At 57.2% G+C, this 22,981-nt stretch overlaps 1 protein-coding gene across 2 annotated transcripts; it reads left to right on the forward strand.

The window, feature by feature from the left end:
* Positions 1-890: 890 nt before the first annotated feature.
* On the forward strand, positions 891-18,770 carry OAF (out at first homolog). Of its 2 annotated transcripts, none has more exons than XM_082682533.1 (4): positions 891-1,679; positions 15,080-15,214; positions 16,331-16,511; positions 17,696-18,770. In XM_082682533.1, the coding sequence occupies exons 1-4, from the start codon at positions 1,413-1,415 to the stop codon at positions 17,959-17,961; spliced, it is 849 nt and encodes a 282-aa protein (XP_082538659.1). In that variant the 5' UTR covers positions 891-1,412; the 3' UTR covers positions 17,962-18,770. The 2 variants fall into 2 exon arrangements, with proteins under 2 accessions (XP_082538659.1, XP_082538660.1); XM_082682534.1 differs by lacking the exon at positions 891-1,679 and adding an exon at positions 9,406-12,953 and having other exon boundaries at positions 13,183-15,214.
* The last annotated feature ends 4,211 nt before the right edge of the window (positions 18,771-22,981 follow it).

Raw genomic sequence — 22,981 nt, forward strand, 5'->3', positions numbered from 1 at the left:
ACCCCGTGTCATCTTTGGTACTAATAAGAACACTGCGCTGGGGTGAACTTGGAAGGAAAGGAGGCCAGAGAGAATTCAAATCTATGATCAAGATCTAAGAAGGAACAGGGGGACTGAGACTAAACACAAGTGAAATGGACATGGGGAACAATAGGTTCTGAGGTTTTCCCTGGGGCTTTCTGTTCCAATGGAATTGGCAGGACATCATAAGTCTCAGCAACTCCCACTAGACACAGGGCAACACATAGGCCTAAAGAATTTTTAAAACGTTCCCAAAGCATACAGTTACTCAGAGGAAGCAGGAATCCCAAGCCCCCTTTCCCTCATCCTGGCCACTGTTGGGGTACATCGCAGGGCAGTCATATTTTCTTGGGACTTGTGGGAGAAACCCCTGTGGGTCAAGCGCCAGTGCCCTGAGGCGCTAGTCATTTTCCTGAATCTCCCTGGATTTGCTGGGAGGGAGGATGGGGATCTGGGGAGGTGGGCAGGACTGAGGACAGGCCATGAATCTGGCTAGCGGGGGAGATCGGACTGAAAAGAAAAGGTGCCCTCGAGCTCACAAAATGGGGACAAGCCAAGGGGCCCGTCCGAAGAGGTGCCCTTACTTATCAAACTATCTCACCAGAGAGATGGCAAAGCTGGGCGAGAACATCAGCTCATCCCTCCAAACCCAGGGCAGTCAAAAGGCTGAACGAGAGGTGAGGTCTGATTTTGCAAAAACTTTTTAGAAATTCGCTGTGTCAGAGAAACTCAAAGACCAAACAAAACCCCTAAAACACCAAGCCCGATTATTTCGTCCACGTGGCACAAGAACAAGCCAAAGAGGGGGGGCAGGGGAGGAGGAGGGGGAGAAGAGTCACCCGTCCCGCCCCTGCTGGGAGGACGGGATTTGCCGGGACAGCTAGGTCGCACGGGGCGCGGCAGGGGGGGAGGGAGATTGAGAAAGCCCTTTTCCCACAAAGCCGTTGTGCGGCGGTCCCCCGCCCCCGCCTCCTCCCCGCGGGCCACAGCCGGAGTGCGGGGAGCCGCCTCCAGCCCTTTAAGGGCCGAGAGGTGCGCGGTCTCTTTAAGGCAGGTCCTGGTGGTTTCTGTTTTCCGAAGGAAGTGACGGGGGGTGGGATTGAATGAAAAGTGCAAAACAGAGTCTCGGAGCGCCAGAGTCGGGGGCCGCGGCAGTCGCGGCGCTGGGCCGGTGGGCGGGCGCGGGGGCCCCGGGAGCGCCGCGTCCGCCTCGGAGCCGCCGGGGGGCGCGCGGCGAAGCGCAGCCCACGTGCGTCCGCGCCAAGTCTCGGGCCCCCAGCGCCTGAGCCCCCCGAGGAGCCGCTGCCACGCGCCCTGAACTAGCCGGCAACTTCGCGCGAAGTTTGGCAGCGCCCCTTGCCGCACGCTCGCGGCCGGCCGGGCCCCCGGGGATGCGCCCGCCCGGCCGCCACGGGGTCCCCACGGCGCCCCCCGCGCCGCTGCTGCTGCTGTTGCCGCTGCTCGTGTCGCAGCTCTGGGCGGCGCGGGGCGTGGGCGCGGGCCCGGGCGCGCCTGCTGAGCTGCGGGTCCGCGTGCGGCTGCCCGACGGCCAGGTCACCGAGGAGAGCCTGCAGGCGGACAGCGACGCCGACAGCATCAGCCTCGAGCTGCGCAAGCCCGACGGCACCCTCGTCTCCTTCACCGCTGACTTCAAGAAGGTAAGGCACCCTCGCTCGCCCGGCGGGACCCAGGAGCCCGAGCTTCCCGGGAGTCCCGGTCGCACTGAGGCCTGCAGGTGCAAGGCGGGCCAGGAGAGGCACAAGACTTAGCCAGCGTCATGTCGTGGGGCTCTTGTCTACACCCCTGTGCAGGCTCCCCAAAGCTCGGCTCTTTCATTCTGCCCTGGGGGAATTCCGCTCCTGCCGGCTCCAGCCTCTGGCCCCTTTGCTCTGGGTTCGCAGGCCCCTGCTCATTCCCACTCCCTGATGGCAATGGCCCGTTGCCCATTTCTCTTTCAGGTCTCTCAGAACCCTCCAGGTGCTGACTCTCCAGAAATGCTAACTCCCTTCTTGGGGTAATTTGCCTCTCTGTTCTAGAGGAGAAAGTCCTGGGCCAGCAATTAGAGATCACGGGTTCTTGCCCTGTGGTCTTGGGCAAGTCCCTTTCCTTCTCCGGCTTTTCTTTGTCACCTCTGTACAGGTCAGTGAGGTGGCTCCAGGCCTCTCAGCCCTGACGTTTTGGAGTCTATAAACCAACCCTCTTGTTTCGCTTTCCTAGAGTGGAGACATGGAGGGGGGCGGGGCGGGCATAAGAGTGGATTGTCCCCTGTCCCTCCAGAGCCAAGGAGATGCTACTTCTCCTCTCTGGTTCAGAAGGCTGGAAAGCTTGCTGAAGGACGACCTGGCGAGAGGCCCCACAGGAAGTCCCCACTCTCTGGGAGAGCTGCCGCTCCTTACACTGCCTGGCCAGACAGCTGGCCAACCTCCATGTTTTGGCCCAGATTGCAAGAAGGGGGACAGAAACCAGCCTCTACTCAGTGTGTGTGTAAGGAACTAGAAGGAACCTTGTGGAGGGACTGGAAGGTGGACCTGGCTGGCCCCGAGGGTGGTTGGGGGAAGGGAAGGCAGTGGAGGGACTGGGGGATTATCAGCAAATGGGCCTGGAAAGGTAACGAGGGACTAACGGTGACCCAGCAGCAGGAATTCTGGAAGGAAAGAGGGTGGGTGAGATGTAGGTACTCAAAGGGAGTCTCCTGCTGTACACACACACACACACACACACACACACGTACACGCACCAGCCCCTTTTCTGCTAAGAAAGAGGCCCTGTCTCTGGGGGACTGGAGAGGTGGGGACAGATAGATAACTGGACAGCTGGAGAAGCTCAGGCCTGGCCCAGGCCGCTCTCCCTCCTCCCTCTTAGAGAGTGGGAGTTGGAGAGGAGATGGGCAGAATTTGGGGAGCCAGTAAGGGACCCAGCAAAACTGCTATTGAGAGCCTGGGCCGGGACGGAGGGTGGGGGGATCCTGTGGACAGTGGAAGTAGGGCTTCACTGCTCATCTGTCCCCAAACTACTGAATTACCACTGACGTCGGACATAGGTAGACCATGGAGTATTGGAGGGTGGTCACGGTGGGAAGACTTTATAGCCCATCCTTACTGGGCAGGCACAAGCTCGGTTCTCCCATTCAGGCAGGGGCCTGGAAGGGTAGCCAGTGTGGAGAGAGGGAAGCTGACGGGGATATACCCGCCTCCCCATACCCGTACTCCAGGGAAACTTTGTCACTTGTGTTCTTTTCCGGGAAATCCCAGTAGGGGCTGGACCCCTCAGGAGGCAGTGGTCTAATCTTCCTCTCTAACCCTCCACTGAAGCCCCTTTTCCTTGAGAGTGAGCCTCTGGCTGAGCCAAGAGCCTCCTACTTTTTTGCCTCCTGCCCATTGTTCTATGGCATCTGGAACCCTGGAGAGAGGCTTCCCCACTCCTGGGACCTCTCAGGCTGTGGCTAGGATGCAAAGGCTAGGGCTGAGCTTTTATAACCCCTGGCTGCAGCATGAACGATTTTATTGCTCGGCCCTGTAGGCAGGAAGAGGGGGGAGCCCCTGTGGCAGTGGGGTGGAGGACTGGGGCCTGGAGCTGAGAGCATAGCTGGGGGACAGACGGCCCAGTTAGAGAATCCATTTGGAGCGGATTGCCAGAGTCCCATTTTAATCCCTGCAGTGATTCAAATCTCCACCCAGGTTTCCAAAGTCTACTTTTCAGGTTAGCCTCTGACCCAGAAGCTGGCATTTCACACCCTCTAAGGCATCTCCAATTTCATCAGCAAGGGCAGGACCGGGAGCAGGGTGGGGGGGTATGGAAGGTGCAGAGAGGAAAGCCCACTCTGTACAGTCTCCCCAGCTCTGGGTTGCTCCACTAGCCTGGGTGGAGCAGAATAGTCCTCACGCCTGCCCCAGGCTACTGTCTACGCTGGCCAGAGCAGCTTCTATATGCAGATCCTTCTGGGGGGACTCCTGGGCCACTCTCCTGTGGCCCACTTAGTTCCCAAGGCCTCCATGTGCTCCTCGGTCTTTGGCAGATTTGCACAAGATTCTATCTGGAAGGAAGGATTCTTCCTATGGGAAAAAATCATGGGCATTGTGTTTCTTTTGTGTAGCAAACATATTTCGGGTGCTTTGGGGAAATGCCCTAGTCCACTTAGGAAAAGCGACGGTTGCCCTTTTCTCACCTTCGGGATGTAGTCCAGGCTGAAATAAACAGACCTGGTTTAACCTGGGCAGGGTACTTGATCTCAGCAGGCCTTCTTTTCTTCATCTGTACAAGCGGGGGAGGGGGGTGGTGGTGATGACAGTACCAGTCCCGTCACTATCAAAAGAACCAATCAGGTAATATGTCTGAAACACCCACTAGGCATTGGCGGCTGTGCTAAGTGCTTAAGAAATAGAAGACCGTGAACTTTTGTAATCGTTGCTCACATCATATTTCATCGTGGGTCCTCCCTGCTGAGCTTGGACTCGGACAGGTTGAAGGACAGACCCAGAGTCCCACACAAAGTCAGCCCTAAGCCTGGAAGTGCCTTTAGGCTCTTACCGTAGCCTTTTTGAAGCACTGTGTGTTGGAGCTCTCCAGAGAAGCAAAAATGACAGGACATAGAGCAAGAGCTAGAGAAAGAAACGTTGCAAGAGATCGGCTCCCATGATTTTGGAGGCTCAGAAGCCCGGCGATCTACCATTTGCAAACCAGAGGCCCAGGGAAGCGGGCAGTGTGGTTTCAGCCGGAGTCTGAAGGCCTGAGAAGCAGGTGCGTCAGTGACCGAGGGCAGAATGTGGACATCCCAGCTCAGGTAGAGGGCACGTTCGCCCTTCCTCTTTCTCTTCTACCCACACCCTCTCCAGACTGCATGGTACCTCTCACACTGGGGGGCCTATCGTTTTGACTCATTCTGCCAGTTGAAATGTTCGTCTCTTCTGGAAACACCCTCACAGATCCACCCAGCTGTAATGTTTTACTGGCTCTCTGGACATCCGTTCACCCAGTCAAGTTGACACAGAAAACTGTCACCCTCCACAATTTCTGGCCAGCCCCTCTGAGCCCAGAGCCGTCATTCTTGTTCTGCCAAAATCCAGGGAGCTGTGGGCAGTGCCCCTGGCTGGAGGCATCACAGAGCCCTGGGTCTGGCCCGTCCTAGCCCCAACCCCAGCCCCTTCTCTCCAGCGCCGCCCCCCCGCCCCACCCCCTGTAGCTCCCCCCTCCTCCAAGAGGCAGGGTTCTAGCACTGTCTGGCTCTGCTCACATGGCCACGGCCACATCATAGGCGGTTAGAGTACTGAGTAATCCGCTGGCTGTAGGACATGTAGCCCAGAGCCCGGGGAACGGTTGTCAACTTTGCAAGTAGCTTGGAGCTATCAGTGGCCATCCCTTGTCACTGCGTGCCCTGCCCCAAGGCTGCTGACCATCAGGCAGATGGAGCTGAAGCTTTAAAAAGAAGCTCTGGGGCTCATGGCCCCCAAACTTCAGGGCCCCATTAGAATCACTTGGAAACCCCCCATGCCTGGGCGGCCCTCCCCAGCTACGAACTCTGCTCTCTGGGGGCAATATTGTTTTTTTTTGTTTTGTTTTTTGTTTTTTTTAAGGAGGCCCCAGTGATTCCTGTGGGCAGCGAGTTTGGGAACCACTGGCGTGGCTGCTCCAGGGAAGGGGAGGGGACTTGGAGAAGGGCCCAGGTTAGGCTGTTAAATGAAGGTAGAGCCCACACTCACCTCTTTGCAACCTGTCATTCTACCCACAATAACCCTAATGTGTTTGAAGCAGCGGCTAGGCGTTCGGCCTCATTCCACATGCCCTCAGTACACAAACTGTCATTCACAATACACACCCACTAGGCCGTACTCTCCTTTATAATCCGGGTCCTGTGTGTGTAATTATACCTGTGTGTGCGTGCTCACCGGGCGTATCGAACAGGGGGCACGTCACCACCCCCAGGCTCTAACCGGGCTTTTTGTCCATCAGCCCTCTCAGTCTTCCTCCCCCGAGCCGGTGTCCCCATCCAAGTTCTCTTTCCCCTTTGTCCCCCAGTCTGAATGCCCAAAAGCTGGGGGAGGGGATGAGTCATGTTCCAGGCGGCATGGTTTGGTGCTGACCGGATGGGTAGGGTCGGGCCAAAAGATAAGAGAAAGTCATGTGCAACTGTTTCTGGGTGGTGGGTACAATTTGGGGGCGGGGAGGAAGAAACCACAGCCTCCAGCAATGCGCCGGGAGGGATCCTGAGGGGCTGTGGGCTGGAGCCAAGATAAGGGGAGCCATATGGCGGTGTGGGTCAGCCCAAGGTTACTCTGAAGGACCCAGGAGGAGTGGAAATGTGAGCCCTCGGTTTCCTGACCTGAGCACCAGCCGGTGAGTGGGAGTCAAAGGAAGGAACTGCCCAGAAAGCACCAGAGTCCCTGCCTTGGGGGGCTCCTGGTTGGGGTAGGGGAGCAGCGTGGGAAGCTGCATGCCATCAGAAGTCGTCTGGAAGATGTGGAATGTGCGTATGACTGTGCCGGGGCCAGAGGCTGTTTATTATAACCAGATCATCACATCCCACGGAGGTCAGATAGGAGAAGTTTTTAGACACCAGTCTCCCGCTCCCCTTGCCTTATGTGAGGTCCCTGAAACGTAGCAGTTTGGAACACAAGCGTGTGATGGATATATGTTGTCTTTGTGGGGAACAGAGGGCAGCAGAGATGCTCTCAAGAGAGGCCCGGACGTCTCTGGAGTCCAGAGCTTTCCTCTTAGGAGTTTATGAGAAGTCATGAGATGCAATGACCTGTCTCTTGTCCCTGGAGCCTTCAGATCTACCAGCAGTCCCTCTGCCATGTTGGAGGAATTCCTCCATGGATCAGGGATCAACGGGCTTGCCTGAAGGTTCAGACGTGCTCCCTGGGGTCGAATGCCAACGTCAGGGGAAGTCCTAGCCAAAGATCCTAGATCAGGCAGTGAAGACTGTCCCCTGGACTGAGGGAGGGGTGCTACTGAAAATAAGATTGGGGGAGTCAGAGGTGGGGCTCTTCCCTACCAGGCAGCCCAGGCTGCAGAGAAGCAGTGACGGCAGTGGTTATAGAAAAACTCAGGACAGACTCCTGTCCCCAGGAAGACGGTGCAACCTCGTGATGGGACATGCACGTCCCCAGATCTCACCCGCTGGGTGGTCGCTTGCTGTTGGTTGCTTTGATGCACAGTGTCATCTGAGCCTCCCTGCTGCATCGTGAGGCAGGCGTTGCCCCATTCTGCAGGTGTGCAAACTGAGGCTCTTTGACAAGATTGAGTAGCTGGTGATCCTGGATTCAGACCCAGGGATCCGTCCACTGTATAGTGACTGACTGTGCATGGTACCATAAGAAGGCTCCTTCCAGAAGGCTAAAGTAACCTGAATTGAGGAGGGGAAGGGAAGGAGCCTGACAGAAAACCTTAATGCAAGGGAACAAACCCTCCTCTGTACAGACTTGGGCTGGACCCCTTCTCCCATAACCTATAACCCCCTTGGCATGAGTCCTGACCCCTTGGCAGCTTTGTGCCCGAGACTCTTGCGCTGGAGGGGTGGGGACGCGGGGACCATTTGGAAGAGATCTCCCCGAGGCTCCTGAGCGTTCACTGTGTACATTAGTCCGCCCTTTCCTGGTCAGGCGACTGGACAAGCCACTCACCCTCTCAGAGCCCGAGGCTCAGACACGGCACAGGCCGGGAGGAGATGATCTGGTGATGCTCCCAGGCTGTTGAGAAGCCAGGTCTAAGAGGCGGTCACACAGCAGAGGCCAGCAGAGGCACAGGAGAAGTCAGGGAGGAGTCAGGTAACGGGGCCAGCCCGGTGCCCCCCACCAGATCTCCTTCCTTGCTGGGAAGCACAACATTCTGGCCCCTTTATTTCCCCTCTAGGGCCCAGAGCATCATTAGAACCTTCCATCCAGTAAGTTGGCAAGTGTTGAAGTGGCTGCCGCTCGTGCTTTCGATAAAGGGCAGGGAGCAAGGGAGGCGCTGGGGCTGAGAATCTGGGCGAGAGAGAGGAGTCGGGAGCCCCATCTCAGGAGCCCTGAGTCAGCGGGACAGTGGGGCACAGTTGATCCACATAAAGCCTCACATTGTTCCCTGGGGCAGTTGGAACAGTAGTGACCTTTGCGATTTGGCTGACAGAGAACTGGGGGCTCAGGGGGCTGGAGCAGAGCAAGTGGCCACTGCTCATGGCCTGTGGCTGCACTAAAACCCCTTAACAAGAAGCTTTTGTCCCAGGGCAGCCCTGAGGGGTTACAGGCTCCCGGTAACAGGGCCAGCCTGAGTCCTCGGGCACGGCCGTGGGAGTGGGCTTGGGCTGGCTTTGGGTCAACTCTGTTCACCTCTGTTCCTGCTCAAGGACACTGGGCAGAGTCGCCCAGGTGCTCCCATGTCTGCCAAGGGGCCAGCAGCATGGGGTAGGAAGGTGCTGGTTCCTGGCTCCCTCCCCTCATCTCCGAATGGGGCCCCTTCTCTGGCCATGAAGCAGCCCCAGCCTGGAGCACCACGGGGATAAATATTTAGATTGGCTCAGGCCAGGCCGTGGAATCACACGCTGTGCTGGGATGGGAAGGAGACAAAGACGTTCCCAGGGCCCAAGAGCGAGGAGCAGTGGGGTACAGGGGTGCTCCGCAAGAATCCCGAATCCCAGAGAGAAGACCCCCAGCCTGGATGCCGGGACAGGGAGTGGTGGAGTGGCTCCCCATGCTGGCCCCTTTAGTCTCCGATTCCCCGATTCCCCGTTGGAGCAAGCAGGCTCTCTGGAGGAGGGGGCTGGGTAAGAGGGTGCACGAGGGAGTGCTTGAGGCTCAGAGAAAGGGGGGAGGTGGAGGCTCCATGGCGGGGGGGGGGGGGGGACGACGACGACACACACACACACACACACACACACACAGAGGGAGGCAGCTTGTTCCTGGGAGCAACTGTGGGGCTGGGAGAGACAGGAGCAGCTGTGTGTGAAAGAGATTGTTCGAGAAGCACCAAGTACGCAAGAAAGACGACAGACGTGTGGTCTGTGAATGGTGGAAAGCAGGTGGGCATCCGCGTGCTTGAGCCAGGGTTCCGCTGGACTGTAACATAAAACCTCAAGGGCAGCCGAGGCAAGAGAGAAGTTTGTTTCCTTCTCCGGCATCTACTCTAAGACTGCAAGTCAAAGGCTGGGAGAGCAGGGTGCCCGCTCCAAGGTCTTCCCCCGATGAACTCCCAAGGGGCCTCTGTGTGCAAGCGTTGCTCCTTCTCCCAGCAGGAAACTTCCCCTGGGGCCTCTCCCCAGGCAGGCTGCACCTGGGCCTGGCACAGGATTTCTGCCATTCTGGAGCACAGGGCTGGGCCCCTGTGCTTCCCAGAGCAGCTGTGGTCTGTCTTCCTAGGTGTTCACCTGGAGCCCAGGGAACAGCTGGGTCAGCACCGCCTTCTCTCTGGGAGATGCAGTGGGTCTCCGAAGTGCAGCCTGGCAGGGGGTGAACCCAGAGAAGGACAGTGTGTGCACCAGGGCTGACGGGGGACGGGGGGCTCGGAGGAGCATAAGGATCACTGGACCATGAGTCAGGAGGTCCAGCTGCTGGTCCTGGTTCTGCGCCCGCACGACTTCTGAAGGTCATGTCCCCAGCCAGAACCTCGCTGGGTCATGAACCAAGTGATACCTCGAACCTGCTAAAAGCCGAAATGACAGCGGGGGGCGGGGACCACCAGCCTGTAGGACTACCAGTCTTCTTGATGGCAGCTGAGAGAGACCCCAGAGCATGCGTGCAGGGGGCCTTCACTCAGCTACGAAGCTTTGAGCTCCAAGCTCTGAAGTTACTGCCTACGTCAGGTCTAATTTCTGCGCTTGAACTAGGGGCAGATTTTATGTGGGACCTGGATGACTCGTTGCCAGGGCAGAAGATGCCCTGGAGGAGGACGGGGTCCTCTATGAAGGTACTTAAATCAGGTGCACACTGGACCGACACAGCTCAAGTTTTGGATCCAGCTCAGAACCCACCAGTGACTTCCGGTGATGGGCTAGCTTGAGCTCAGACTCCTCGGCTGGACTCTCAGACCCGCTCTCCGGCCCCTCCTACCAGCCTCTTCCTCCGACACGTTTGCCCTCCCTCACCCCACCCTGTCCCTGGTGGTTTGCTCAGGATGCTTCCATGCTCTCCTTTGTGTGCTCCTTCCTCCGTCCATACATTCCCAGGCAAGTACGGAGCACCTGCTGTGGTCTAGGGGCAAGGAATCACTGCCAATAAGATGCTTTCCCAGCCTCAAGGAGCTGAGTCTGGAAAGTACGGCAGGAGATGGCCACAGACCACTGAGCTTGTGTTGTCGAGGGTAGGAGCTGGGCCTCCTGAGTCTGCTGGCAGGTGGGTGAGGGCAGCGTGGGGAGGACAGGCTAGAGGAGGGAACGCATTGGAACCGAGCCCTGAGAGATGATAGGCAGAGGGGGACAGGGCAGCCCCAGCAGAGGAATCAGCTCAGGGACAGGCCCAAGGCCTCATCACTTCTGGGAACTGCCCGCCCTTTAGTTCAATGCTCAGGGAGTACAAGACAAGCTGGCGGTGGCAGTGGAGGCCAGCCTCAGGAGGGTACGCTTTAGGGCGAGGGCAGAAGGAGCTTCCAAAGGGCATTGGGCAGATCAGTAACAACGTGGAGGGACAGATTGAGTGGGGGTCTTAGGAGAGCCTCCCATTTCCCTGTCTTGTGTAAATTCCTCTCTCTCTTTGCTAGAAAGCACCCCCCATCCTTGGACTGTCTGGGACCCCTGAAGTGTCCCTCATTCTGGAGAATTCTTCCCTCCCTTCCCACCTCCCAGTCCCTTCCCTAAGGGGACAGCAAGTGCCCTTTCATCCATCCTTTGCCCCATAGCACTTGTCATAAACCTCAACCCCAGGCCTTATGTAGTGCACTGACTGTCATAGGAAGTCAGCCTGTCTATGAGCTCCTTGAAGACTGGGGCCTCTGCCTTGATCTTGGCCATTTTCCCACTTAGTCTGGTGCCTGTGAAGCCTGTGCCCTATGTAATGCTAACCAGTGCTCTCTCACAGGTTTGCAGATTCCCTACAAGCCCCAGAGGAGTCCCCGGACCTCTCTGGGCCTCAGGTGCATCTTGAGGAGAACAGTCTTTGCTCCTGCTTGGACAGGTCTGGAGGCGATCACAGCTGGAGCCAGGCCGAGATCACAGCGATACTAGACAAAGGGTTCAGCCCACTTGTTCTGAGACCTTTCACTCATTTTCTCCTCACAGTAATCCCTGGAGGTGTAGGTATTGTTAGTTTAACTCATTTAACAGATGTGGAAACTAAGGTACAGGGACATGCATTCCCCCAAGGTTCCACGGCTGGTGTCCGCAAAGCCAGCATTGGAACTTAGGTAGTGTGGACACCAGAGCCTTTGCTCGTGACTACCAGGCCGTCCTACAACCTGTCTGCTCCTGAGCTTTGCTTAAAACCACGAAGGATGTCAGCCCGTGCTCGTGACCTCCATGGCATAGGAGCCTCTCCCTGGTGCGCGGGGGTCAGGCCTGGTCCCGGGAGGCTCTGCGGCTTCCCAGTGGGCTACACATTCCCAGGAGCTCACACAAGCAGTAGCCTTCTGCCATCTCGGGAGTCCAAGCCTGAGTCCTGGACCTCAGAAACCTGCCTCCAGTGCCAGGACATCCCCAGCTGTGCCATCTGCCTTGGGCACGAGGCCACATCCGGGTGATTCATCCCAGGGCACCCTCGGGCAAGGAGGAAACTTGGGAGCCAGGCTTCTTTTGGCCGGGGCCTAGCATCTGGCCAGATGTTTACTGAAGCAGGGAGACCTGTCCCCCTGCCCTTTCCTCTGTGCTGGGGGGAGAGGGGCCCCTGGAACCTTGGCAGTGAGTCAGGTGTAGAGAGTAGAAGCTAGGAGGGACACCGGCCAGGATAATGGAGCCAAGTAGGTCCAGAAGTTAGGGGTGGCCCCTCCCTCCCAGGGTCAGCAAGTGGAAGGTGGTTTTTGTGGAGAAATAGGGCCAAGAAGACTGGAGAATGTATGGTCTGCAGAGGTTCTGGGCAGGCTGGCAGGTGGGACAGAAAGGTGACCTGGCCTCGGGAACCCTCCTCTCTGTGTCAGACGATGGTTCTTGTTAGTCACACGGAACTGTGAATGCCAGCTGCCACACTCCCAGGGCAGGTCTACACAGGACTTCCAGGCATGGCTGGAAAAGGAAACTGAGTTCTGATCCTGGTTCTGCCATTTACAATAGTGTGGCCAAGGGCAGACCACCGCACCTCTCTGGGCCTGGGCTTTGGTTTCTCAAGCCACCGAGGACATCTGGGAGGCAGTGGGGCCTTGTGGCCGAGAGAGCGCAGGCTTGGGAGTCAGACTGCCCAGGGTTAAAATTCCAGCCTCATTTCCTCCTAGTCCCATGACCTTGAGCAAGTAACCCGTTCCCAACTAAGTCATAATCATCCTCCCTACCTCCTGTTGTAAAGATTTTAAACAGGACAATACATCCTATTTGACTCATAATAACAATGACTTGTCCCTTCCAGTTATAAACTTCAATAAATCCGTGCCCTCCATAGGTAGATCGTCTCTGTCAATGAGAAATCCTCAGTCTCTGTCTTTACCCACCGTCAGATTCCCATTTTGGTATCATTTTGCTGATGTTGCCAACATTGTTGTTTAATACAACAGAGGGGATATCCCTGAGCAGAGAGACCACTCCGCAGCCATCGGACCCCAGGGTTTGGCATGTGGAGGTGGCTTTGGAGAGGACACTGTGACTGTTCCAGATAAGTCTCTTTTTTTTTTTTTTAAGATTTTATTTATTTATTTGAGAGAGAGAGAGAGAGGGATCACAAGTAGGCAGAGAGGCAGACAGAGAGTGGGGGAAGCAGGCTCCCCGCTGAGCAGAGAGCCCGATGCGGGGCTCCATCCCAGGACCCTGAGATCATGACCTGAGCCGAAGGCAGAGGTGTGACCCACTGAGCCACCCAGGCGCCCCATAGATAAGGCTCTTTTAAAGAGTCATTGCTGAGGGGCGCCTGGGTGGCTCAGTGGGTTAAGCCGCTGCCTTCGGCTCGGGTCATGATCTCGGGGTCCTGGGATCGAGTCCCGCATCGGGCTCTCTCTGCTCAGCAGGGAGCCTGCTTCCTCCTCTCTCTCTCTCTCTGCCTCTCTGCCCACTTGTGATTTCTCTCTGTCAAATAAATAAATAAATAAAATCTTTAAAAAAAAAAAAAAAAATCTTTAAAGAGTCATTGCTGAAAATCCCCGGGAGATAGATGTCAGCTCCCGCCCCACCGGGTCCTGCCAGGGACACCCAGCTGACTCCAGCCTTCAGAGGGGAAGTCTGGTATCGGGTCTCACCTGGCAGGAAGTGAGCCCCAAGTGGAAAGCACAGGAATGGGCCAGCCTCCAGTCGACCCGAGCGAATGAAAGATCCGGTGGCCCAGGCTGGCAGGGCGGGGAGAGTCCAGCCTCATGGCCCAAGAGCGGATTTCCTGTCGAGAGGAAGCTGGGGTTCACCCGAGCTCTGATTCACCTTCCCCACAAGTCTGGCATCAACAAAACCCTCAGGGGGACGTTCTCACCAGCTGGGCCTCAGTCTCCCTTTCTGCACTATTGGTGGAAAATCTTCCCACACATGCCCACACCCTCCTTGTCCTAGAGATCATTTGTAGTAAAAGGAATCAAGAGAAACGCCCCTGGAGAGGCAAAGGACTTGACAAGCGCATGCGGCTTTGTGGGATGGTGGCAGTGACGGGTTCCAGTCACCTGCAGGGAGGAGATGCCCCCAGCGAGCCCCTGCTGAGCACTGGGTCGGGGTGGACGTTCTTCTAGGCCCTGCACACTCACTCAGTTTTCACCACAACCTGACCAGCTAAATGCCTCAGTGTCCCCGTCTTACAAGTGAGGCTTACAGAAGCTGGAACCTATGGCTGGGCCCTGGCTAATACGTTGCAGAGTTGGGATGCAGCTCCCCCTCGTTGTGTTACAGGAACCCAAGGGAGCCCTCGGCCCCCATTTCAGAGCACGTGTACTCTAGTGGGCGCTCAGGAAGCCCTCCGAGAATGCGGGCTCTCTTAGTGGGTGAAGCCAGGGCACGCGCATTGAAAGATGCACAGCAAGCAAGGCTGTGTATGCCCAGTGCCAAGACAGGGCCGTTGGGACAGTGGACAGGGATGGTCATTATGGCCAGAGGACCTCCCTGGCCAGGGCGGGGTGGGAGGGTCTTGACAGATTTAGACCACTTCTGACTGGGACCTGCTGACTTCTCACTGGAAGCAGTTAGCCTAGTCCAGAGTTGGGTGAGAGCACAGGGTTCCAGCAGCCAGACTGGGAGGGGGACCCCATCCTCCCCTGCGGCCCCTCTCCCTCTGCTCCCCTCCAGCACCCCCCGCATTCATGCAATGCCTGAGGAACAGGAAAGAGCCATTGGCCTGCTGGTAATGCCATTAGTAACCCCATGGGAAAAGGGGAAGTGGAGAGGGGAGGGGAAAGGTGAGCCACGCCTGTCTGTCTCGCCAGAAGTTGGCAACAGCTACAGCCAGCCAGCGTGGTGTCTGCCCTCAGCCCCATCCTGCGCCCCCTCCCTCCCTCTGACGTTTGGGGATGGCCAGGAGGCCGGCTGATCAGAAACCCTGAGGCCTTTTGAGGGGCACCAGTTTCCGGGCCTCCCGAATAAGAATGTCTATGAGAGGAACTCTGGGATCTAGGCTTGTCAGAAGTTCAGTCCCTCCCCTAGTACGCCTGGTCCAGTTGTTTATAGGGGCTGTGACCCACCCTGATCTGGGTGCCACAGGGGTGCCACCGAGGGCCCAGCTGTGAAAGAACCAGGCACCAAACAAAGGTGCTGTTTCTTTTCAGGTGAAATTCTGTACTTGTAAAGGGCTCTGTTTGGGAATGCTTTCCGATGGTTCCCGCGGTGAGATTTGCCAGGAGGCTTTGGAACATCTGGGATGTGTTTCTTTCAAGTCATGGGTTTAAATGGGAAAGAAAAAAATTCCTAGGCCAGCAGGAGGGAAATGTCCATTGCAGGGCAGGGTCTGGGCCTACGTCCTGTCTGAGGCCCGAGCATAGAGCTAGGTGGGCTGCGGGGAGGCGCCCACCCGCTCCAGCAGGTCCCCATCCTCTTGCCCTTTCCCATCAGGATGTGAAGATCTTCCGAGCCCTGATCCTGGGGGAGCTGGAGAAGGGGCAGAGTCAGTTCCAGGCACTTTGCTTTGTCACCCGGCTTCACCACAATGAGATCATTCCCAGTGAGGCCATGGCCAAGCTTCGACAGGTGAGTGCTCGCCTCGGGCCTGCCCCGGCCTGGCTGCTGCCCCGCCGCCGCCCCCCCACCCCTGCTCCAAGCCCTGCAGCCAGCCTGGCCCCAAGTCTGGACCCTACCCCAACTTCAGACTCCCACCCGGCCCCTGACCCACTCTGGCCCTCTTCCCTGGCACCCCACTCTCACCCTGTACTCCCCAGCCCTCTGATTGTGCCCTAGGCCATACTGAACCCCATCACCCAGATCGCTAATCTGCAGGGCCCCCCCAACTGCCAGATCCCTCCAGTCCCCTAATCTCAGATCTTCCCCCTTTATGGTGAAGGCTGGGGGCTGGAACTCTCAGGTCAAATCTACCACCACTCCTCATCCAGGTGACATTGCAGGAGTGACCTCGCCAGCAAGGCCTTTCTTTTCTTTTCTTTTCTTTTTAAGATTTTATTTATTTATTTGACAGACAGAGATCACAAGTAGGCAGAGAGGTAGGCAGAGGGGGGGGGGGGAAGCAGGCTCCCTGCTGAGCAGAGAGCCCGATGTGGGGCTCGATCCTAGGACCCTGAGATCATGACCTGAGCCAAAGGCAGAGGCTTTAACCCACTGAGCCACCCAGGCGCCCCAAGGCCTTTATTTTCTTACTGAGAAATGAGTTCTGGGAATTAAACGAGCTAATACACACTGTGCTCAGAACACTCCAGCCTGCTGGCCTGTGCCCCAACCCTTCCTGGACCCTGGGCCTCTCCCCAGCCTCACCTAAGTTCCAGAACCCTCCAGCATGGCCTGTTCGAGGCCCTTCCCAGAGACCCCACCCCCTGCATGTTGGAAAGTCTGGGACCCCAGAGGTCATCTGCTTTGGGACAGCTTGCCTGGCTGGCCACCTGCACCACCCCCATCCACTGTCAGAATTCCCCGTCAGCCTCAGACGTCAGCCGGTGGCCAGCCAGAAGGGCTTGGCTCTGCCCTGAACATTGGTTTCTCCACCAGGTGGAGGCGATGCTTAGCGCCCCTTGATGGCCAGCCTGCCCCAGGGCTCTAAACGCCACCAGCCTTGGCTTGCCTGACACTTGGGCACCAAGCAAGGGGTGGGCAGAGCATTCTGAGGCCGGGTGGGAGCGGCTCTTCTTCTCCCCACAGAAGAACCCACGGGCGGTGCGGCAGGCCGAGGAGGTGCGGGGCCTGGAGCACCTGCACATGGACGTCGCCGTCAACTTCAGCCAAGGGGGCCTGCTGAGCCCCCACCTCCGCAACGTGTGCGCCGAGGCCGCGGAGAGCATCTACACTCGCCAGGAGGACGTCCGGTTCTGGCTGGAGCAAGGTCAGCGGGGTGCAACCACAGTGGTGTTGCCTTGGCCAGGATAGAGAGTCGGGAGATTCGGGAGCTCGGCAGAGGGTCCCCGAAGCTGGGCTGGGATTGGTCAGGGCAGGCTTCCTGGAGGAAGGGGTGCCCATGTGGCTCTTGAGTGAGCCAGATGAAAGTGACCCTTTCCAGGTAGGGACATACAGAACTGTGACTTGCTAGGTCCCATGGAGGGAGATACCCAGGCAGAGCCTACCTTGTTCCTTCCCTTAGTGAGAACACAGATGGGACATCCATCATGGAGGGAGGCCCAGGTTGCAGGGTCCCGGGGGCGCCCAAAGACACCCATTCCTGCCCGCCCACCTCTGCTGTCCCCTCGGAAGTCAGCACCTCTCCTTTCTTTCACGTCTCCTCTGGTGTAAGCAGCTCTCCACCGAGCTCCTTGAGGGCCCCGGAGTCTCTGTGGGCTCCCTGCCTTTAGGCCTGTGTGGCTTTGCCGCCAGTACCTCTCCTGACACTGTTCCCAGCACCGTCCTCGGGTCCTCCCTGTAGAGGACACCAGGAGATAGCACAGCTCTAGTCCAGGTCCCTGGTCCTTCTGCCCAGCCGGCTGAACACTGGGCAAGTGCCTGCCCCTCCCAGGGCTCCCCTGGATTTCGAAATGCCCAGAGAGCTGTGCTCATGCCCTCCACACACAGCCCTCCCTGGTGAGCTGCACCCCACATTGTGGTGCAAGTCTGAAACGGCCCCCTGCCCCCCGGGGCTGGTCCCTCCCACGGCCACTGAGCCGATGTCAGGGGCCAGGTCACCACCATCTCCTTCCCGCACCCATGCATGTGCCCTGGCCACGCTGATGTCCCGGCACGTTCGTGCTGGCTGCCACCTCCTTGAAGCCGCCCTCCTTGACTCTCTACTCCGTCACATTCTAGTAGAGCGATGTTTCTAAGCATAGGGCGGCGTTGCCACGCGCGGAAGCCTTGAAATCAGATGGCCTGGGGTTCCCTTATCACTCCACTCCCTCTGTGACCTCAGGCAGATCACTAAACCCCTCTGGGCCGGGTTTCTCATCCATCAGCCAGGAGACCAAGAACGGGTACTTGGCTCCTCGGGTTGATGGGAGGCCCCAGGAGGCCATGCAGGGCCAGAGCGTGGGTCTGGGGGGGTGCCCTCTCCCCCCACTGACCCCCGCCTCTCTTTGCCAGGTGTGGACAGCTCCGTGTTTGAGGCTCTGCCTGAGGCCACAGAGCCCTTGGGTCTGCGGCGCTGCGGGCAGGTGGGGGACAGCGGGAGGCCATGCATCTGCCGCTATGGCCTTAGCCTGGCCTGGTACCCGTGTTTGCTCAAATACTGCCACAGCCGCGACCGGCCGGCCCCCTACAGGTGCGGCATCCGCAGCTGCCAGAAGAACTACGGCTTCGACTTCTACGTGCCTCGCAGGCAGCTGTGCCTCTGGGATGAGGAGCCCTAGCTGGGCGGGGGGAGAAGACGGTGGTCCCTGAGGTGGCTGCTCTGGGTTCCCCGCTCTTCCCCAGGCCACCAGAGGGGGTGGCACCCCTCCCACGGATGCCTTATTTCCCTCGATCGCCTGGGAGCCTCTGGCTTCATCACGTGAGACTGTGAAACGGGTGTGGCATGGCAGGGGTTAACTCATGGAGGCAGCCCCACCCACCCACCCACCCTGTGCCTCCCTTGGGGACAGAGAGAAGGGGGCTCTCCAGATTTGCCCCCTTCCCCTTAAGCTCCCCCTGAAGTGTTCTCTTTCAAGCAACCAAAATGTGATGGCCCGTGACTCTATTTAACTCTGAAGGTTTCAATCCTGGAAGGTGTCTGTGCTTGTGACACCGACCTACACACACACACACACACACACACACACACACACACACCTTCCCCGACTCACCCATCTGGAAGGAGCCGGCCCCTCTGCACCACCCAATGCCCACCAAGGAGGGGATCCCCGCCCTGGAGGGGGGGTTGCCAGGGACCGTCGCCGTAGCCCCTACACCATACCACAGCGCATTCTTGTCATTGCTGGCCTCCAACGCGGGGGCACGTGAGGACCTCCCAGCCCGGAGACAAACCATATGTGCCTTTCCCTGCCGACCCAGACCCTGTGGGGACCACAGGCACCAGCGTCCTGCACTCTAAACGGAAAAATTTTTGTAAGGCTCTGGGGTAGGGAGGGAGCATGAAGTACGAGGAAAACTTGAATCCCAGATTTTTAATGCAAAGTATTTATCATTTGTACCAGAAATAAAAGTTTAAATTTTTATTTGACTGACAGGGCACCGTGCAGAGTTCTGAAAGCACTCCTGGCCGATGCTGCCACCTGGTGTCAGGAGTGTTCCATTACATGACCGGTGACGCTGCTTCGGACACCTTCCAAGGCATCTGCTGTGCTCAGGCCATTGCGCAGCGGAGACGGGACCCAGGGGGGCGGGGAGGGGGGCGCAGTTTAGGGAAGAATAAGACAAAACTGCACAGAAGAAGAGACAGATATAGATGAGCAAGGGAGACAATAAAAACCTAAACTAGATTAAGGCAAGAAACAAGGCATAGACTCCAGAACCAGACTTTCAAGGTTCAAATCCTGGCCTTGATTCTTCTTTTCTGCACAATTTTGGGTCAGGCTACTTTACCTCTCTGTGCCTCAGCTCTCTCAGTTATACAATGAGCTTCAATGTGTGGCTGGCGTGGGTTCACTCACGGGAAGCAACCAGCACGTAGCACTCGCTGTACTCGCCATTAATATCGTTAGTGTTCATGGTCTTAGTATCCTCACCTGTAAACCTGAGACAGCTAAACCAGGCCTCTTGAAGGCCTCTTCGCATCAAAAGTACCGTCCAGTATAAAGAGGCTGTGATAGGAAGTGCCAAGCTGGGTGCTAGAAGGCTTCTGGAAAGGAGGGGTGTGCAGGCTGGATTTATCAGGAGACTCCTGGACCAGGTGGGCTCCTGCTTGGAGCAGAAGGATGGTAGGTACTCAGCATGTGGAGGAGACTGAGCACAGGACAGGACAAGAGTGCTACAGGGGGTGGAAAAGTCCCAAGTGTCCCATAGGGGACTCCTGAGGAAGGAGGAGACGAGAGAAAGAACCCCTTCCTCATCAGCCTTGGAAAGGGAAACAGGATGTCAGGACAGCCCTCCCTTACTCTGCTCCCCAGAACAAGCCGCTGCTGCTCCTTGAAGCTGTACAACCCAGAGGGTTGTGGTGGGAGCCAGGCTTACTTGGCCACGGTCAAGTTAGGGATGGGCGGGGAGACTTCATTTCAGGCAGGTATGTCTCTTCCTGAACCCGTTTCCAAGGACCAGCTTCAGTGGTGCCAGCAGCCAGGGAGGGAGGTGTTCCTCCCCGGGGCCCTTTCCTCCTTCCCCTGCTGCCCAGTCCAGGCCCTCAGTCCTGCTCTGGGTCGGGGAGGGGGTTGCTGGGAGAAGGCACCGCCCTCGTCCCATCCTATATGTGCCTTATTTGCTGAGGGTGGGGTCCCCAGGTCATATACCTTTTCTCCTCACTTTCAAATAGCCTAATTAATAAGGCTGTTTTTTGAAGGGTGCTTTTCTAATCTTCCTTGGGAATGACTAGCACCCCCCAGCCTGCCTTTCGCCTGCCATGAGGGGGATCTGGACCCCGTTGTCACCACAGACTACCCTGCCTGGTCTTATGGCACGGGATGGGAATTATGATTCCCTGAGCCTTTGGGTTGATGCCACACTCAGGCAAAGCCCACGCCCCCTCCTTCCAAGCGACTCCCCCCCCCACCCCGCCCACCACCCTCCCCACCCCCTCGCTGTCAGGTAGCTCCAATGCCAACACTGCAGTCACTTCTCTGGCGAGGGTCTCAGGGGTCCGTGTACCTCGAAATCCCTTGAGAGCTCAGCTCATTAAATACCTGTTCAGGGTCAGCTATTTGAGAAATGCCCAGATAAGGCTTTACTTTCCTCAAGACGCCTTTGTCCACTTGTGAAAACACTCAGGGGAGGTACTAGGTACCAGATCTACGACCAACACTTATTTCTCTGGTGTTTCCGAGCTGATGAAGTGACTTTGTATCCGTTAGCTCTTCTGCTCCTGGTAGCGATCCTGGGACACTTTAGGAATGTGGCTCAGCAATAAAATTATGTGACTTGCCCAAGGTCAGACAGCTGCTTCGAGCGCCGTTGGGATCCAACCCTCAACCTTCTGACTCCACATACCTACTAACCCTAATGGGCTTATCAGACTGGCCCCCTGGGACCCCAGAGAGCACAGCTCACCCGGGGGGTGGGGAGAGGGGGAGCAATATGAGGTGGGCAGCACCCCCGAGGCCAGTCCCGCAGTAGCAAGCCCTGAACATATGGGGGTGTGCCCACCGGTCCCGCATGACTGGAGTCGGCAAGAACAGGCTCCTGCTTGCTCCCTTTGACCACGGTGTGGAGGGCTCAGATGGGAGGCCAGGACCCTGGGTCTCACTGGAACCTCTTCAACACAAAGAAGCCACAGGTGGCGCCAGGCACCCCCGGGCAGGATCACCCCAACCTGGGCTGGGCCTTGCTGTATGTTCTTTGGGTTTTCTTCAGGCTCCTTTCTCTGCAAACTCAAGGTAAGTTCTGTCCTAGAACCTAGATGAGGTGGGTTTTACCACCGAGGAATCTGGCAAAAAAACGGGACAAGGACCCCTCCTAAGAAGTAAAACTTGAGGGTAACAGTCCCTGTGAGAATGAGGGTAACAGCCTCATCCGAGTTGTGTGCATTCGGGGGTGGGCTGCCCCCCCTCACCAGCCCCTAGTTCCTCATCTGCAAAGAGGCGGCTGCCTCGCTGGCCATCAGCCTGTCCTTGCTGGCTGGCATTCTGCCTCAGATCGTCAGGCCTGTGGCTGCCGGTGCCCAAATTGTCCGTGACTTGCTCCTCCAAGCCATGCTGTAGAGAAATGCTAAAAACGGAACGCTGCAAAACCCAATATTTGGTAGAGACTGACAGACTCCCCTCCAGCCACGGCTGTCCCAACTTACACCCTCCCCAGCAAGTGCACGAGAGGCCCATTTCCCCACATTCCTGCTGCAGCAGTCGGGGTTCTCTAGAGAAAGAGAACCACTAGGATACACAGAGGGAGAGATTTATAGTAAGAAATTAGCTCATGTGATTGTGGGATCTAGAAAGTCCAAAATGCCAGCAGTTTACGCAAAAGTGGATGTTGCCATCTTGAGTCAGAAATCTGCAGGGCAGGTCAACTGTCTGGAAATTCAGACAGCATTTATGTTACAGTCTGAAGCCGAATTCCTTCTTGGGGAAGCCTCGCTTTTTGCTCTTAAGGCTTTCAACTGATTGGATGAGGCCAACCCACATTCTTGAGAGCGATCTCTCTAAAGCACACCGATTGTAGTTGTCAATCACATCCACAAAAATACCTTCACAGCAGCACCTAGATTCGTGTTAGACCATGGTTTAGCCAAACTGACATGCGGAACGAACCATCACACCGGCTATCACTTGATCTTACCACATGGTGTTGGCCACTTAGACCTTGAAAAATGTTAAATAAAGAATTCTGGGGTCTCCTCTCAGATCTCCACTATTGACTGAAGCCAGGTAGCAGGTAACGGCCCTGCGGATTGTTCCGGTTGCCCCCCCCCACCCCATTCATTCCCTACCCTCTTCTGTTCTGCTCTGTGCCCCAGGACACCAACCTGCGGATGGGCCTCACCTGGGCCCCTTTACCCCGTGCACGGCTAGTGAGGAGCCCCGGAGATCAGAGGGCAGGACGAGAGGGATTTCCAGGCATATATCCCTGCTCCTTCCTGCTTCTGGAACACACCTCCGCACTGGCTTCCTTGCTCCAAGCTCCAGACCTCCTTGGGCTCCTAAACCACGATTTCCTCCTGCCTCTTCAGTCCCAGCCTCTCAGAATCCCAACTCCCTGGTTCCCTTCATCCTGCTCGTGCCTCCATGAATAAGAAGCACCTTCGTTAAAGGCTGTCCTCCATGTTGCACTGACTCTGTTTCCCGCAGAGACCCTTACTGCTGACCACCGCACTCCCTGCTGGAGACCCAGAAGAAGGGACTGTGGGATGGAAGAAAGCAAAAGGGAGGTAGAGGAGCACACAGACTCATGTGGCAGGGACTGGGGCATCCCTTCTTGGGGAAGAGCCCAGCTTCAGGGGGCTTTAGGGGGAGCGAAGGAAGGAAGGCAGGTCACAAGCCACCTCAGGCTCCAGGCCCAGGGGGTGTGGTGTCCACCTCCCCGGTGGTGACTGGCTGCCCACCCCCAGGGCCCTGCAGCAGGCCCCCGGAGCACCCCTCCATGTTTCAGTTAGAGGACGTGGTCCAGTATCAGGAACTTGCGTTCTCTGTTCCCCACTCCACAAGCATCACCAGCTTGGGAACCTCCTGAGGACGGGGACAGTGTCTGGCCTGCATTATGTTTCCAGCCCCTAGCTTAACCCACAGTGCCAGTGGGTACTCAATACACACTCCGAATGGATGAACGGGGGAATGGCCCCTGACCTTCTAT

This window comes from Mustela nivalis (assembly GCF_964662115.1).
Source record: "Mustela nivalis genome assembly, chromosome: 9".
NCBI classification, from domain to species: domain Eukaryota; kingdom Metazoa; phylum Chordata; class Mammalia; order Carnivora; family Mustelidae; genus Mustela; species Mustela nivalis.